Source organism: Penicillium brevicompactum (assembly GCF_028827555.1).
Source record: "Penicillium brevicompactum strain IBT 35665 chromosome Unknown utg000004l_segment0_segment0, whole genome shotgun sequence".
Taxonomy (NCBI): Eukaryota; Fungi; Ascomycota; class Eurotiomycetes; order Eurotiales; family Aspergillaceae; genus Penicillium; species Penicillium brevicompactum.
The window spans coordinates 284267-298297 of NW_026623207.1; the positions used below are offsets into that span (position 1 = coordinate 284267).

General features: G+C 47.4%; 3 protein-coding genes across 3 annotated transcripts; 2 read left to right on the forward strand and 1 right to left on the reverse strand.

Annotated features, from left to right (window-relative positions):
- Window positions 1-3131: 3131 nt before the first annotated feature.
- On the forward strand, window positions 3132-3641 carry N7506_005639 (uncharacterized protein; the record flags this gene model as incomplete). The annotated part of the gene is made up of 1 exon (XM_056954932.1): window positions 3132-3641. The coding sequence occupies one exon, from the start codon at window positions 3132-3134 to the stop codon at window positions 3639-3641; it is 510 nt and encodes a 169-aa protein (XP_056811909.1).
- A 637-nt stretch (window positions 3642-4278) lies between these two features.
- On the reverse strand, window positions 4279-6117 carry N7506_005640 (uncharacterized protein; the record flags this gene model as incomplete). Its single annotated transcript, XM_056954933.1, has 1 exon — window positions 4279-6117. The coding sequence occupies one exon, from the start codon at window positions 6115-6117 to the stop codon at window positions 4279-4281; it is 1839 nt and encodes a 612-aa protein (XP_056811910.1).
- Window positions 6118-12726: 6609 nt separating this feature from the next.
- N7506_005641 (uncharacterized protein) lies at window positions 12727-13056 on the forward strand (the record flags this gene model as incomplete). The annotated part of the gene is made up of 1 exon (XM_056954934.1): window positions 12727-13056. The coding sequence occupies one exon, from the start codon at window positions 12727-12729 to the stop codon at window positions 13054-13056; it is 330 nt and encodes a 109-aa protein (XP_056811911.1).
- Between the last annotated feature and the right edge of the window lie 975 nt (window positions 13057-14031).

The window sequence follows — 14031 nt, forward strand, 5'->3', positions numbered from 1 at the left end:
ACCTTACTAGCCAATGTGTCCGCTTCCGCTTCAAGAGCCTCGCAGTAAAGGGAATCTCGTTCTTGGCTCACGTACTCCCAGATTGAAGTGATTTCTCCAAAAGAATATTGACAAAGGCGGTTTGTGGTAAAACTGCATAGTATAAGCAATGCGTGTGGAAAGCTGACACTCTCAAAGACAAGCCATAGCATTGACTCAATAGCATTGCGTTTGAACCCATTCTCTACTATCGGGTTTAAGCTGTGCTGACCACTCTTCACATTCTTGATAAATCTTTTCACAGAAGGGCTCTGTAGATGCAATCTCTGTGTGTGCGGCCGAGATTCTAGCCAACTAGCGAGTGAGCCACTCGCTCTAATCTCTCGGGAGGTGTCTTGGAGTGATTCCTCAATGGATTTTCCCTCTCTTTCTCTTTCGATGGGCACATGATTTTGAGGGCTCCTCTGCCTATCAAGTTTGGAACGTGCTCCCTGCACCGATTTTAGAGCAAATCTGCACTGATTTTCAAACTTGACTAAATCTTCCCATGCCAACCCATCGTACCCTAATGCCCACGAGTTCGAAAGATCAAAGCCCATGTCGGTCACCTGGATTAGTGGCGTAGTCGTTCAATTTTTTGAGACAGTGAGTTAAGGGGACCAGGGAATTGAGGGGACCAGGGAATTGAGGGGACCAGGGAATTGACGGGACCAGGGAATTGACGGGACCAGGGAATTGAGGGGACCAGGGAATTGAGGGGACTTGACGGGACCAGGGAATTGAGGGGACCAGGGAATTGAGGGGACCAGGGAATTGAGGGGACCAGGGAATTGAGGGGACCAGGGAATTGACGGGACCAGGGAATTGACGGGACCAGGGAATTGAGGGGACCAGTGAGTTAATGGGGATATTCTTGCTCCTGGTGGGGAAATAGGGGCTCGTGCGCGTGCCAATACCCCATTGGTCATACTAGCTGCCACATGCAGTCTCAAGGTCAACAAAAAAAAATGAAGCTTCCGATTTGCATTTCAACTTACTGTACGGTAGTATTGCTGTAATTCACCACGCACATCGGCTACAGATTTCTATCATGGCGTAGCTCATTGGCATTCAAGTCTCTCGGACTTTGTCATCCAGTGCGCCGATGTATGTTCGACCCAACCTATGGCAACTTGCGATAGGTTCCCTAAAGAAAACCTGGTGCTTGTCCTGAGAACGAAGTGGGGATCTGAAAGTTCAAGGCCCCGTGATACTGTAGCTCTTGCATTGCCGCATCGTTTCATGTGCCATCTGAGGAAGCATCAGCACCCGGCTCCATGCAATCTCAATTCGTTATCACTGTATGTACCACGACTTAAATTAGCTACCGTTCAAATGCCCTCAGAATTCCCTGTCTGGATTGCTAGATTGCTACGTGATCGTGTGAGGGTTAATTTGGGTGGCGCTCTTGGTGGCCCAATCAACAGAGACAATACCAAAGCTCCTAGGACACAAGGTAGCATTATTTTGCTCTGCCAGTACTGCAGCTGATGTGAGCCAATAGCAGTGGTCTTTGCGCGTGATTCCGTCTTGCCCGACCCAACAATACTGGCAGCGTTGGTTCTTTTTCAAAAAGAGGTGAGCGGGACTCAGTCCTTGCTTATTGATTTCTTTCCATTGGCTACGAACAAGACTAGTCCCAAAGCCTCTGTGCACAAGAACAGGCACTAGCAGGGCCATGAGTTGTTTTCCATATCTGAATTAGATGTGCGGCTGAGATGATGACGAAGTGGGGGCCTTTCAATTTTACAATGTTTAAAGGACAGTCTTTTCTCTTTCTCACGATTTTTATTTTCTCACTTCCAACCAGCATTCCGCGCGCAAAAATTACCGAGCCCGACCATCCTTCCTTCGATTTTGAAGACACGAACAATGTTTGTTTGTCCTTGACAATTCCCCACAAGCTGTGCTCGCATACTGACAAGATGCACAGATGTGTTCCTGGAGTCAAAGATTGTACCAGGGTTGCGGATGCCTTGGCAACCCCGTGAAAACAGTCCACTGTTCGGCTGGGAACTGTGACAGTAATACTCGGACCCCTGCGCAGGAAACTACTATCGAAACTGTTGCGGCAAAATGTCCCATCCACACTCATCGGATGACGCCATCTAGCAGCGAAGGCTCGTTCTCATAAAGTTGAATAACCATTTACCGCTCTCTTGGACTTCCATTTTGGATAAGAGGGACACAAGCTGATCAGCAACATGATCAATTGTGCTCTTGGAAACTGGTGATTCATCGTGGAGAGATTTCTCAGCGGAAAGGAATGTGAAAATGACCTAAGGAACATAAGGTTATATCGTATTCGCCATTCATATGACCGAGTACACGAAATGTACTTTCCTAGTCTAGCACAGAGAATAATTTATGCTACGCCCTGTCTTCATCCACATTGTAGAGCCATACATGGCTTCCTTATTGGAGATTGCAAGTAATCAGGATAGAAGAGAGTGGTCACCGGGACGTGGTTGTGGGAAAACAATATGGAAAGAGATAGCAGAAATAGTCTTCTGTCTTGTCTCTTAAAGTGTCGTCTGGAGGCTTCAAAGATGAATAGCAAGTCAACGGTAAATAGTATCAAGCAGAGAGTTGGAGATGTAGGCTTACAGTGCTAAGTTGAAGTGTAGATTGTGACTCTCCCACAGAAAGTAAATGTAAGTGATAATTTACCACTAAGCCCGTTTTGGACAAGATCCACAAGAGAAGCTTATTAAGAAGCAAGCACATGTATGTAAAAGGCGGACGGAGGTGTTTAGAGGAACAGCTGTTTAGTGATAATCCATTGCTACGTACGAGACCTTAACGATCCATCGATCGTCGACAGTAAAAACAGGGATCGACTTGGTAGTTGGTAAAACACATATCAATACCAGTTTGAATCACCTCAGTGGTTCATTCGGATATCATCGCATACTGTAGTCTTCTAACCGACACCTAATTTATTGCACGAGAAGTACGCATTACTATCCCACTGGTTTCTGCCAGCGCTATTCCAATTCTGGAAAGGGGATACCATGGCGGTGTGGACCCACTCAAATAAGGGTCGCGGCTCGAAAAGCGAACTTAGTAAATAAATCAACTTCTTCCACATTGCATCAACAACTACCCTGAAAATGGAAGAACAGATCCAACAGATTCGTGAGCATATCAAGAGTCAAATTCCAGATACCATCAATGACTTCCTTCAAACGGTCGGGACAACAGCGATACGAATACTTGGCGACACGCCTAACAGCGCACTCGACGTTGGAGATAAGCTGGGTTCCATACGTCAATTTGCGGCAAAGCTCGAGGAATCCGTTCGTGCAACCCGTCCCAACGCTGAAACTTGTTTCCTCGCCGTCAACATACACCCCCAGAAGCACTCTTATTTCGTGCTTGATGTCCACAATGTCGACTATGTCTACGAGACTGCGCACACTGACATGACCACGATACCAGTCTATGTTCTTCGCCTGTCGAAGAGGAGAATCAGCATCTTCAGACAAGAAAGGCTAGACGCTACTCTTGCTGTGACCCTAGCAGAAATGCACGATGGACACGGTCAAGACCCTTTGCCTTTGGTTGACGATTACAACCACACCGTCCAATACAAAAACCCCCGCAGCCTTTCGTCTCGATGACTTGACCAAGACGCTCCTGTCTTAGAGGGCATACAAAGAGTATCTCAGCACTGTCTAAGTATAATGGATCTTGTTCTCAATATATTCTCATGGGGGTATGGTGATGGGCAAGCAGGATAGTAGTGCCATGTCACCCAAGATCCCTCCATCTTGTCAGAGCTGTGGCGAATCAAATATTGAGGAAACATTTTGGAGACAGATATACATCATCATGTTTAGATTACATTTAGATGCACCAAAAAGGGCGGCGCAATCCCCGTCAACAACTTTCGTCATTTGTATTTCTTGATTAGACATTTGACTAAGGCAATTGAACAACCATACGACCAACTATGGAATCGAAGTATACGAGGATAAGTCGCTTTTCTGATGACTGTCTGTGCTCATCATCAGAATTAACTAGGCTAATCTGGTGGGTAAGCCCCTCTGCTGAATGTAATGTAAGCGCTTCGTCGGGTGTAGGAAGAGGCGTAGTGTAGTAGGTCCGATGGTTTTTGCTTCCACCGTTGAGCCGAAGCCTTCAATACAGTAACTCAGCTATCTTTTTTGCGAATCAACTTTCACTCTCGCGATCGTTCTAGGATGTATAGTAGCGGATTGTTTATCGAAATCATTTAGTTATTTGTTCCATAATCTCTCAACCTGCCGCTCCCTCTACTGACAGAATGACGTTGAAATGTCTTTCAAGCCTTCCAGTCCACATTTCTTGTGCCGAATGATGCGGGAGCTTGTTATCGTTCGACCCGTGTAAATCGTGGTATACAATTGTATGGTATCCTCCCTCGGGGCTCCTGTACACGCATCGATACCCTGATCCTGCTTGGTGTGTGACGTCGAAGCCTATAAGTTTAAGAAACTCCTTCCACTGCCCAAATCGCTTCTGTCCTTTTTCGTTCTGTATCCAATTCCAGCACTCTATATCCTTGGTGGCCGTGATGGCTATTGAGGGCCGAGGATGCGGCTCTCCTGTAGTGAATGAGATGCTGACTGTTCGCACCAATTCTAAGATTTTCCGTCCGGGTTTCTGTCGGGTTTGCCTTCTTCGCGACTTTTTCGATTTTGTTTGAGTTGGCGTGGTGTTCGTATCTTGTGATCTCCACCTCAGTTCCAAGGCAGTTGGTGCGGATGTGGGTGCGGATGCACTCGGGTCAGGGGCCTGGCTGAATATCATACTGACGATAGGATCGGTCTTGTTCCAGTTGCTCACGCATTCATAAATTCTATTCCAGAACTTGCAGTGGCGGTCTCCCAAGGAAACATCCTCGTTCCTGGCCTCTTTATTGAACTCATTGCCCTTGCGCTGAATTATTTTCAGAAAACCCTGGATTGGTAATACCCACGGTCGTTCACGTTCCTGCCACTCCGATGTGGCATCGTGGGCCAGAGTGGTATATTTTATATCCAGGTTGAGGATGCGACTCAAGTGTTTGGAAGTCTCCTGCATACAAGCAGCGATAATTGACATGTCGTGGAACGTTTGAGCGACTGGGAATGGGGGCGTTTCCTCAGGTTTGCTACCCGAAAGCTCCTGCTCAATTGTTCTGAAAACTGCATCGAAACCCATCAATCGTATTGTAGGGTCACTCTTCTCCACCAAGCCGTAAAGATAGCGTAATGTCTTATTTTTCGCCTTTCTGCCCAGCCACGCATTGCTCCGCACCGAAGAGGTAATCTCATTGAGAATAGAGCGAAGGGTAGCATGCATGGATATTGCGCCTGTGATCTGACCATTGTCGCAAGAAAATTGGATTGTGGACAAATTACCAGAGGACCTCATCTGGCGATCATTCCGACAAACACGGAGTTTCTCACTATTGGTGAGAAACAGATCGATATGTCCAAAGACAGAATGCAAGAGCCTCGAAGCGTTCCTGTCGATGTCCGTAAACCGCAGATTCCAATAATCTGCGTCAGTCCGAAGCTGCCATAGATCGTCCATCGCTTCATCAGCAGACGATGTCAAAACGTCTGTCAAGTAATCACAGTCTACATAATCTGGTCTCTTGTATTGTAGCAGCGCAAAGCGACTCAGAAGCGAGTGAGGTTTCTCGCGTTTGTCCCTTCCGATACTAGTAATTTGGTCGACAGGAGGCCCTATCTGAGCCGAAAGACACGAGACGAGAAAACAGTAGGTTTTCTTTTGCGCTATGAGTTGATGTAAGCCGATAGCTGGATCGATAAGGTGTGGCCTCTTGAAGACGTCAGGTTCAAATTGTATCCCGTACTGATCCTCGTCGATACCGGTTTCGGAATAAAACGATATTCTTCCCCCAACTTGCATTTGCGTAATCGATTTGATCCAGTATCCAAGCTCAACAAGGCGGGTATCTGTAGATAGGAACATCTTCGGATGTATGGCTGACCGAGTTTGTAACAGATCTGGAAGAACATTTCCCTCAGCCAGGTCCTCCACGTTGAGTAGAGGTGTCGGAAACGGTTCTTTGTCTAAAGGCTCGTTCGGATACCGCGCCAGCATGTGAATAACCAAGCCTGGGTATCGGTGGAGCTCGGTAAATCTTTGAAGCCAACTCTCTCGTGCATCACCTAGATAGTGTTCCTAGCTGCAAGTCTGATGACCGGCGGATCATAACATTAATCTCACTCTGAACGGTCCCATATCGCTTGTAGTCCCGCCCCTTGTCAAATCCATCTGACCTGCTCATCAACTGCGCTCCATTCCAGACGACTCTCCACCACTACGTAGGAAAGAAATCAACCCTGACTTGTGCCTCTCAGCGAAATGCGCGAGTATCCGATAGGTAGCAGCCGCCACAGAGCTTCAGGCTGTCGACTACCGCTATCAAGTCTTTCTCCCGCAGAAATATTCTAAAAACCCGTCTGCACTCAAGTCGTGGTTCACAAACTTGGCACCTCGGCTAACATTGACGTGGTTCATTTGGCGATAGGAGGCTAGGTCTTCTGCGCCTTTCTGTATACTCCCAACCTACAGCAAGAAGTGAGTAACCTGTCGAGCCATGTAACTGATTACGGGAAATGGTATCATACGGTGCAGATATTCTAGTCCAGCGAACCAGATTTCACCACAATTGGCATCGAACTGTTCTGCTTCGGCCGTTGTCTCGATTTGTCCCCCATATTTTCAACTGTCCTGTTCATGATTGTTCTGGCATCAACGACAAAATTTGACATGGAATGTATGGTGGTGTAGCCTAACGAGTTTTGTAATCAGGAGACGCGTTCGGTGAAAGTATTCACGGTGGGTTGTGGAGGTACCTGGGTTGATGTTTTGTTCGCCATCCCGGTTACTTTCGAAGCCTGGAGAACCAGACTATTGATATTATCAATAAGATATAGCGATAAATTACGAGCAAGAATAATGTAGCAGAAACATACCTTGTTGTCCTCATTTACCTGCGATTGCGCCGACCCCTCCCCAGGTACCGTTGATTCCTGATGGGAGGATTGAACATCGCGATGACGGGGAGATGAAAGGAGGCCGGCCGCCTCTTGTACCAATTTAACATTCACATTACCGGCATATACACTGTAATGACATTGCTATGGAATGTTCTGTAAAGTGATGGTGTGGGCCTGCGGCGAAAGTGATAGCCACTGGGACGCCCGGCCAACATGACCGATATGGAAGGAGGACGAAGGCCGAAGTCCACGGGCCTTCTGGGTACCAAGGCCCCGTGACCAATGATTGTCACGTCATGCTCCGCCTGTTCCAAAGGAAAGCGCTGTATAGTTGGCTAGACGGTGTCAATAGCGCAAGTACCAAAGAAAATATCTCAGCAGAGTGTGGAAGGTGAAGGAAATAGTCTGCCTATGTCTGGCGCTCATTACGTATGATGGACTTCAATCGCAATGATGGTGAGCCAAACACTTTGCCAATCTGTAAGTGGATCGGCCAGAGAATGGCCGGGTTTCATAGGCCAAGGGTGTAGGCGAAGAGAAGGTTCAGACCAGAAAACTTGGGGTCGGTCCGGGTCACATCGGAACGCCTATTTGAGGCAAGAGCGCCTATCCTCTGATCCACCGACCCCTTGCAACTCTGGCTCCTAGAGTGTTTACTGGCAGTGAGCTAGCCTTCTGCTCCTAGCCAGGAGGGAGGTCAGTCTCATGACTGGAATCCAGATCACGCCTTCCGGTCCCCGCGCGTGCTTTATTTTTAGCTTGAAGGCAGGACACAAACTTCTTCCTACTCATCAAGCCCGCTGCATAAAAGTACTTGCAGGTAATCCGACCACTTGAGCCATCTGAACATACAAGACTCTAATCTAACTCATTATTATTGGCAGTATGTACCATGACGAAACGCCATTCAACGTCAGCACAAGCTTCCCGTACGTGGGAGTCCAAGCAGACTGCCCGTATGGCCCAACATACGCTCCTTTGATGCGCTCTGCCCCTAAAATCAGCCCAGCAAGTGGTCATGATATGGAGTCTCAACAAGCGCAAAGCTGGCTCGGTGCACCTGCACCTTCAACCGTCACTCAATCACCCGGGCCGAATGTGACTTATCGAGAGATAAGGCCTAAGCCGCCGCATAACCCAACACCCATATCACATCTACTGGAAACTGAGGATGAAGAGAAGCACAAGCAGCACCGGGTGCTGCGGCGTGGGAGACACTCAAAACACCGAGGACAGTTAGGCCATGAGCAGGTCCAAAGGACACCCAAAAAGGCGCGTCGAACGGAATCTGAGGTGACTGACACCGCACCCCTATCAGTCAGAGATAATGGATTGAGGTTTGCATGGCTTTACTTCCGAACTTGCGTTCCCATTTGTGGCTAAGTCGACTCTTTCAGTACAGGGCAAACTCCATCATTTTCGAAACAAAATGCAGCCACACATGTACCAAGCTCGTCGTCGCCTGTTTCCATTCTAAATAGGCAACAGAGCACGGTCCATATTCCAGTCGAGGCTCTTCAAGAAGCCATGAAAGCTCAAGTTTTACAATCACTGATGGTCCTGGGCCCAATCGCTAGCGAGTTCAGCGCAGTCAACCTGGAACTTGAGACGTTGAATAGTTGGATGGCAGAAATCGAAGGAGTCAACGCGAGAAGAATCCCTATTGCATCAAATGCAGTCGTCCATGTGCTTGCTTCTTTCGAATGCCTGAACTCCATCTTCACGAAATGCATCACTGCTTCAGGCCCAATGCGAGGCTCCATTGTCAGAGACCAAGGTCTTAAACTACTGTACTATATACAGACATATGCAGACAAGTACCACCTAGTCCAGAGCCCGAAGGTGTATCTCGACATTGGTAGGTGGATAGAAAGACTGAGCTTAGCCACTCTTGATGAACAAGTTAAATGATGTTGTTTTGCCCGGAGCTCATGAATGTACACTTGCTCATTCCATGCGTTTTTGTGTCGATGATCGATTTTGTGTATAATCCAGTCTAATACTGGTATTCTGCGAGGATACTTTGTCATATACAGCATCACTTATTCCAGGTTTGCAGTCATTGTTCGAGATTTCCGCATGTTCCTGGTTCTGGCGCTTTCATTCGAGATAGAGAATCGATATCACCCAGTCCAGATACTCTGGATCCAGCGTTGTGCTTTCTCGATTTACTGGCTCCATCGTAACGGCCTCATGGATACTGCAAACTCAGATCCTCTTGTCTGGTTGATAGCATGGTATCTCGTTGTAAGGCCTCGTCTTTTGCACCGCCTCATTTTCATGATAAAATAGATCGGGCCGACTCGTTCACGTAAGGAACCTGTGTATAATTCAATATCATTAGCTTCTGGTTCCTTTGTGGGTAAAAATTGAATTTCAACAGACTCATTTGCCTTATGTCTTTTGTGGACAGCGCGCTATCTCATCTGCCGTTCGTGGGAGGGATCGCATCGTGCTTAGCCTAGTCGATAGACTGGATGGAAGACAGCTATCTGTCTACATGATGGGAGGTCGGCCAAATCTAGTAATGTATTAGTGGATGCCTCACAACTTGGTGGGCGTCATAGGAGGGATGGGAGAACGGTAGTTTGGAGTAGTGGAACTTGAGGGCCCAGGACGCAGATATTCCTCGAAAGCCTGGACACATCTTCGACAACAGGAAGTTCGCTTGGAATCCCTGCGTACACAAATCCTTCTGTGAATTTGCCCTTCGCTGGCTACACAGTCAAGTTGGACCAGCCTGAACGGCCTTCAAAAGTCCTTCAACCTGGAGTGTGCTTTGTGGACGGTCGTTGCTGGAAAGGGTTCAAATAGTGCATTTAATTATTCAGCGGCTCTGTATGTGTACGGATTAGCTCAATTTGTTAGTCGGTGGATGTCATTTTTGAATCCTGGGAATGGGAGGGAGAAGGCTTGAGAGAAGGAGAAATGTATCGCTGACTACCCGTTTTAGGTAAGGCAAACTTGGGTCTTCTGCACTCCTCCTTACCCTAGCACGCACCTGGACGTTCTGGTCATTCCTATCTCTTTCAATCATCAGTTTCTTCTACCACCAGGCAAAAACAACGCCCGTTTTGCTATCTCACTTCTGCTAGGCCTCTTTACCGGTAAGTTCAAGCTGAACAATCCTCCAAACTCTACCGACCAAAGCTCTTCAGGCTTGGGCTTGAGGGCGAACCGCCAAGATTCTATGCTACCAAGCATTGTCTAGGATGTTTTGAAACTCGAACATGCATTGAATTATTCTAGTTCCAGCGATAGCAACCCTCAGTCCCACCAAGCTCCTGGCCACTCCAACCCGTCTCTTCATCACACGACCGTCGTGCGTGATCACTTCAATTGGTTCAACCGAAACACGGTTAAGCATCAGTTCCAGCGCACGATATTATCCTAACGCTCTTTGGACAAAGGATTTCTCGTCTTCCGTCAGTGCGGAGGGTCCTGCGTGGTCTAAGGGCTAGTCTGACCCAGTCAAGAGTGCTGCGACAAGACTCTCGCGCGTTGGCTTGTAGGGTGAGACACGTCTAAACAATCTCTCGCATATTGGACTCTGACTATATCTTTCCCAATCAAAGGACGTCCCTGAATACCCTTAGCTGAATGCTACACCAGTTCATTCCTCAGCCAAATTGTATATGCTCGTTTATGAGAGGCCCCGGCTTCTGGCAATTTCAGAAAGCCAAAAAAACTAGCGCTAAAATGCGAGATGTTGCCTTTACTTTGGAGATAATCCGTTTTGTTGGGTACTAATGGTCAGCGACTCTGGAGAAGGATCCCCATGCTCAATGCTCACACCACGTTCAACAATCTGAGTACATCCTTATCGCCGGGATACATATAGGATATTCGGGCACCCGCAACTCCTTTCCTCGGTGTCACGACGGGAAAAGCAAAGGAAAATCTCAAATTCTGCTTCTCCAACTGCGACATTCCGGCGGTTCTTTGTCCGGAACCTGATCTGGTTCGATTACAATGTGCGGGGCGTTCCGCATCAAATATCATGCAGAAAGCACGTTGACGAACTACAGTCTCCAGGAGCACCAACGAGAATGCGTGTTGCCTCTATGGCTCGCATCAACTCCAACTGGTCATGCATGCTAGTTGTAGCCCTCGATGTCTATGTATGTTCCAGTGTGTACTACCGACCAAACAAGTGTTCCCCGTGTTCTCATCATTTGAGAAAATAAAGATGGGAATCAAGAATTCGATACCGGTTAGAACCACGCCACTGGAATTGACACAAAACTACGTAGAATGATTCTAACGCTGCGCGGGGGGCTGTAGAGGCAGATCCCAAATTTTGTTACACTTCTGGTGTTTTGCAGGTTGATGGTAAAGTAAAAAGTACCGTACCATTCATGAAACCTGTATCTCCAGTAATAACTGTACGTGTGTCATCGGAGATGCAGTCTTTGGAAGTATACTCGATATCCCTGAACTTCTTCGAACCAAGAATACGCATGAATACACCTAATTTTTCCTAGCTGAGAAGGTGTAGACCTTTTCGGCCGAGCGGTCATGAAACAGGCGTTTTTCTACACGACAACTTCCTACGAGGGACGAAGGTGCCTGATTCAAGTCAGCAACCAACTCACTTACTCAAATGATGCATCATATGTACCTGTGGCTCTCTGCTCATTGAATTTGGAATGAGGGTGGCTGGGTATGATTCCGTCCTCCTGGGATAGTTGCTAGTCATGCGGTGAAGAAGCAGGGTCAATAAAAGGTACTGTGAGAGTAAAGTCATTTCGGAAAAGCTTTAGGTCCGGACGTACCTGATCCTGGTTACCCTTCATGGATATCGACATTGGCCTTCCGGAATCAACCTGATGGCTTTTGGGTAGGGGCTCGTAGATTTATTAGAAAGATTATCTTGGGGGAAAATTACCTAGAACCAATATACGATGCCAGTTCTTTTTTCCTCCAGATCTGGTCAGATAGACCCATTTACCACTGTCGAGACCTTACTTGAATCGGGGTTGTCTTGGGATGGTGCACCTTGACAACCCCCTTTCTGTCATCCGATGGTCATCTTGCGGAACGTTTTCTCGGAATACGAAAAAACGTAAATATGGCAGATACCCTGGAATGAGATAATGAAGACAAATCACAATGTGAGGGGGAATGGATCGACCATGGCCCTAGGTGTTAGATTACCCCTAGCAATGTCTATGTGATGTATGCCTTCGCCCTTCATGTTGGTAATCTTGCGCCGTTGGTATCCGGCATTGACACATATGCCATACGGCTGGATGTGGAAAAAAGTGCTGATCTATTAGATTGTCGCGAGACCCTAGGAACAAGGCTTTATCATCAAATCCTGTTTCATGCTAGCCAGCGGTTATGGTTCAGACCCAGATACTGACGCCTGCTGCGCCTACTTCGGACTAACTATTTCAGGTAGGATCAAAGTTTGGTTCGTCTACGCTATCTTTCAATAAGATTGAGAGCATTAGAACATAAAGGTAGTAGTTAAAAACTTTCGCTAGTACAATGCCCTAGGAGCGAAAAAGAAGCGCCAATCCCTCTCCCCGGACCTTCGATCATAAAGGCCCGTCCTACTCTACGAAAAAGTGCAATCATCATTCTCAGTATTTCCCACTACCAAACGTACTATTCGTTTCTAAGGAATAATTTGTGCTGATCTATTCTCCATAGACTTGGAGAAGCTCGGAGGTTCATGGGAAAGCCTCCACTCCGGATCAATATGAGCACCCGAGATCAGTTCACATTTGGCCGGGTGAGTTACCCAATCTCATATACCTCACCACAATACGTTTCGGAATATCCCCCGGTAGTGGACGAAAGGTCTATTGGGGCTTGCCCTCAAAACTACGACTTCATCTACGAAGAACCTCCTCCAGCACCCTTTTTGGAAGCAGCAGCCGCAATCTCTCCCTCTCCCTCTCCTTCTCCCTCTCCCTCATACTCAACCCCAACCTCCAAATATCGCGCGATCTGGCCTCGACCCAATGAGTACGACCCCAAAACCAGAAATCCCGGCGATGCGCTGCGATTGAAGCCTCGGAAGCGTTAGAGAAGCGAAACACGCCGAAAAATCCAACGCCCGCCACACGAAAGGAGTGACAAGTCAAAGACCGCTGAACACGAGGGGGTGGCCAGCAGGGTCTCTTCAGCTAGACCCGAGGTAGAGAGGTTTGAATTTGACAATCGTTTGATACGTCCACATATCTTAATTCTGACTCAAAACTATAAAATCCAGTTTCGCACCCTTCAGCCAAGATACGGATTTTCACCTGTGCCCGAGCACTCAAGAACTTTTTTTTCGCACCTCGTCCTCAATTTCACCTTCAAACAGCCTCACAACTCGCCTTTTGCCCAATGATACTCCCGAATCGCTTGTTCCTGGCCGGTCAACCTATCACCACGATGTGCAGCTCTCCCTCTTTTCGCTAGAAAATCCGTTCCCATGTACGAGTGCATCCATTCAGCAATATCACAGGCAGAATCCTATGGAAGAAGCCTTTATTGGATTCACAACACATCTTAGAAAAGCCCAAGCTCTCGACAGGAAGATTTTTGAGGCTTAGTTTCTAGAGTAAATAGGCCACCGACCGCCACGAGCATGCAAAGAACGGTGACTATGAACTAATTACTTGGTATTGTCCATTCCCTTCATAGCCAATGACGCGAGCGCAAAAGATGCAGAAAAGTCCATCAATGCCGGCTGTCTTTATGATGCCCCCGATGAAAATATTGTCAACAGCATCTCAAAGGTACTCGCTCTTACAGCAAATTTTCTTCCCAATCTTCTCAAAATTTTGGGCTGATTTAACGACTTGAGAACTATGCTGCGTGAGTTGCTTTCAAGTTGCCGCTAGATTCGTTGACCCCGATGGTGTACCGTTGAGCCCCCCTCTTTTTCTAGGAGCAAACCAGATCCAAAGTCCAAAGTCGCAGGATCAAAGGCAGGTATAATGTTCAGATGCAGTGCAAGCTCTTTCTTTCAATCATCAAATATGGTATCATCAAAGGAAAGACAGCGTCCCAC